Raw genomic sequence first — 2995 nt, forward strand, 5'->3', positions numbered from 1 at the left:
TGCACTCGCTCGCTCGTTCGCTCGCTCGCGTGTCACACCCACCTCACCTCACCAGACAAAACAGAAGACCCCCACCTCGGTGTGTTGTCTCGACAATTCTAGAACATAATACAAACAACTCTTCAATCTTCAATCTATTTTCTTGGGCGGCTCAGATTCAGCAGAAGACTTTCGGTAGCGTATTGCCTCGCAAATTCTAGAAAATTAGTCTGGTGTCTTTGGTGTTTTAACGGACGATAGGATACGATACGATGTCGGGAGGTACGGAGCCCCTTGAGATCCGCTTCGGCCTCATCAGCGGCGGCAACAAATATCTGACAGCCGAGTCGTTTGGTTTCACTGTCAACGCGTCCGCGAGCTCCATGAAAAAGAAGCAGGTGTGGACCCTGGAGCACGCGGACGCGGACGACGACTGCAGCGCAGTTCTGATCCGAAGCCACTTGGGACGCTACCTGGCAGCTGACAAGGTGTGTGTGGAGAGAGCGTTGGGCTAAGTAGTCTACCCCAGATGTGCATGCTTGGTAGGAGTGTGTGTGTGTCTTTGTGTTATTTTAAAGGACACGGTTTTGAACATTAATCCCATTTTTTGAGTTGGCTTCAATATTTTAGATCCCCCTCACCGTTTTTTTAAATGTTCAATGTCTCCGTTATTTGGCTAATTTATATTTTGTCTCAACTGGCTTTAGCGACAATTGCCGTCTATGGGCACCAAATATGTTCTTAAAAACACCTTAAACATTTCTTTTTGAACGTGTGCAGCAACCTCTAACTTAGGTGCAGGCCAACTTCATCCGGCTGTGTGTGTCAGTGTGTATTTCCACTTGTGATTCATACATCTGAGTGTGTGACTGTTTTTCACTACATTTTCTTCCATCTGCGTCTCCAACACACACACACACACACACACACACACACACACACACACACACACACACACACACACACACACACACACACACACACACACACACACACACACACAAGGATGGGAACGTGACCGGGGACGGTGCGAGCCCCGCCGGCCCTGACTGCCGCTTTGTCATCACGGCTCATGATGACGGTCGCTGGTCTCTGCAGTCGGAGGCTCACGGCCGCTACCTGGGCGGCACCGAGGACCGGATCTCCTGTTTCGCACAGAGCATCTCCAACACAGAGAAGTGGACCGTGCACTTCGCCATGCACCCACAGGTGGGGGAGAATATATGCTGCCCTGTAGCTGGTCTGGTGTGTGTGTGTGTGTGTGTGTGTGTGTGTGTGTGTGTGTGTGTGTGTGTGTGTGTGTGTGTGTGTGGCAGAGAGAGAGAGAGAGAGAGAGAGAGAGAGAGAGAGAGAGAGAGAGAGAGAGAGAGAGAGAGAGAAAGAGAGAGAACCTCTATAGTTGCATAAGCACTTCACTGTCAATGGAGACTCTCCTCACCCTTCTGTGTGTGTGTGTGTGTGTGTGTGTGTGTGTGTGTGTGTGTGTGTGTGTGTGTGTGTGTGTGTGTGTGTGTGTGTGTGTGTGTGTGTGTGTGTGTGAGAGAGAGAGAGAGAGAGAGTGTGTGTGTGTGTCTGTGTGTGTGTGTGTGTGTGTGTGTGTGTGTGTGTGTCTGTGTGTGTCTGTGTGAGTGAGCCTCTACAGTGGTTTCATAAGCCTGTTATGACCAACTTAGTAGCACTGTCAATAGACTCTCCTCACCCTGCCTATGTGTGTGTGTGTGTGCGTGCGTGCGTGTGTGCGTGTGTCTGTGTGTGTGTGTGTGTGTGTGTGTGTGTGTGTGTGTGTGTGTGTGTGTGTGCGTGCGTGCGTGTGTGCGTGCGTGCGTGTGTGCGTGTGTCTGTGTGTGTGTCTTTAGGTGAACCTCTACAGTGTATCCCGTAAGCGCTACGTCCACCTGAGTACCAAGCACAGTGAAGTGGCTGCTGACCGAGACACCCCCTGGGGGGTAGACTCTCTTTTAACACTCCTCTACCACGACCGCCGATACCACCTCCAAACTGCAGACCAACGGCTCCTATCCTGCACTGGAGCACTGGTAAGGAAAGTGTGTGGTGTGTGCGTGTGTGTGTGTGTGTCACTCTCCTCTACCTCAAGCGGAGATACCACCTCCAGACTGCAGACCAGAGACTGCTCTCCTGTACCGGTGCACTGGTAAGATGAGTGTGTGTGTGTGTGTCTGTAATGCTTGTGAGTGAGTGTGTGCGTGTGTGCGTGTGTGTGTGTGTGTGTGTGTGTGTGTGTGTGTGTGTGTGTGTGTGTGTGTGTGTGTGTGTGTGTGTGTCTGTGTGTGTGTCTGTGTGTGTGTGTGTGTAAGAGAGAGAGAGAGAGAGATGACAGGACTGTAGACCTCTATTTATAAACTCTGCCATCTGTTTGCCCTTCATCTGCAGCCACCTTCTTAAACCGCAGATGATTCCTCTGCGAAATATTACATAGTGCATCTTTGAACCTCAGACCCTCTGCATCAGTATTACAAAGTGCACCTTCAATTTTACACAGTGCACATTTAAGACCCTCTGCAAACTATTACACAGTGCACATTTAACCCATTGATGCCTGATGTTGCGTTGTGCAACATTGGCCCTGGCGCCTGGAGCTGCATTACGCAACATTCAGGCTCATGAGATTTGAAACAACTTTAATAAAAAAATCTTTGTTTGTTTGAGATGAATGAACACATTCTAATGAAAGATGAGGGTCTTAGCGTTTAAATGCAACTTATTGCATGTTTTTATGTGGTTCAGAAGCTGAGATATAGATAGGCTATAGATATAGGCTGAGGGCGGCTTTTCATAAAAAGGGCTCAGGCATTCAGCACCCTTTTTTGCAGGTGTCTTAGGCGTCAATGGGTTAAACCGCAAATACTCTGCATCAATTGTACACAGTGCACCTTTAAACCGCAGATCATCTGCAAAATATCACATACAGTAGTGCACCTTTAAACCGCAGATCCTCTGCATTAAACCTTCTCTGTTGTGTCCTCAACTGAATGCCATTAAACTTGGCATTGCATTG

At 48.9% G+C, this 2995-nt stretch overlaps 1 protein-coding gene across 1 annotated transcript in view; it reads left to right on the forward strand.

Moving 5' to 3' along the window:
* Nucleotides 1-251: 251 nt before the first annotated feature.
* Nucleotides 252-2995, forward strand: part of fscn1b (fascin actin-bundling protein 1b) — a 16315-nt gene continuing 13571 nt past the window's right edge. Inside the window, exons 1-3 of the mRNA XM_063211187.1 lie at nucleotides 252-467; nucleotides 985-1188; nucleotides 1836-2015. Coding sequence (XP_063067257.1) covers nucleotides 252-467; nucleotides 985-1188; nucleotides 1836-2015 — 600 coding nt within the window. The remainder of the gene's footprint in view (nucleotides 468-984; nucleotides 1189-1835; nucleotides 2016-2995) is intronic.

The sequence above is a fragment of the Engraulis encrasicolus genome, chromosome 1 (assembly GCF_034702125.1).
Source record: "Engraulis encrasicolus isolate BLACKSEA-1 chromosome 1, IST_EnEncr_1.0, whole genome shotgun sequence".
Lineage (NCBI taxonomy): Eukaryota > Metazoa > Chordata > Actinopteri > Clupeiformes > Engraulidae > Engraulis > Engraulis encrasicolus.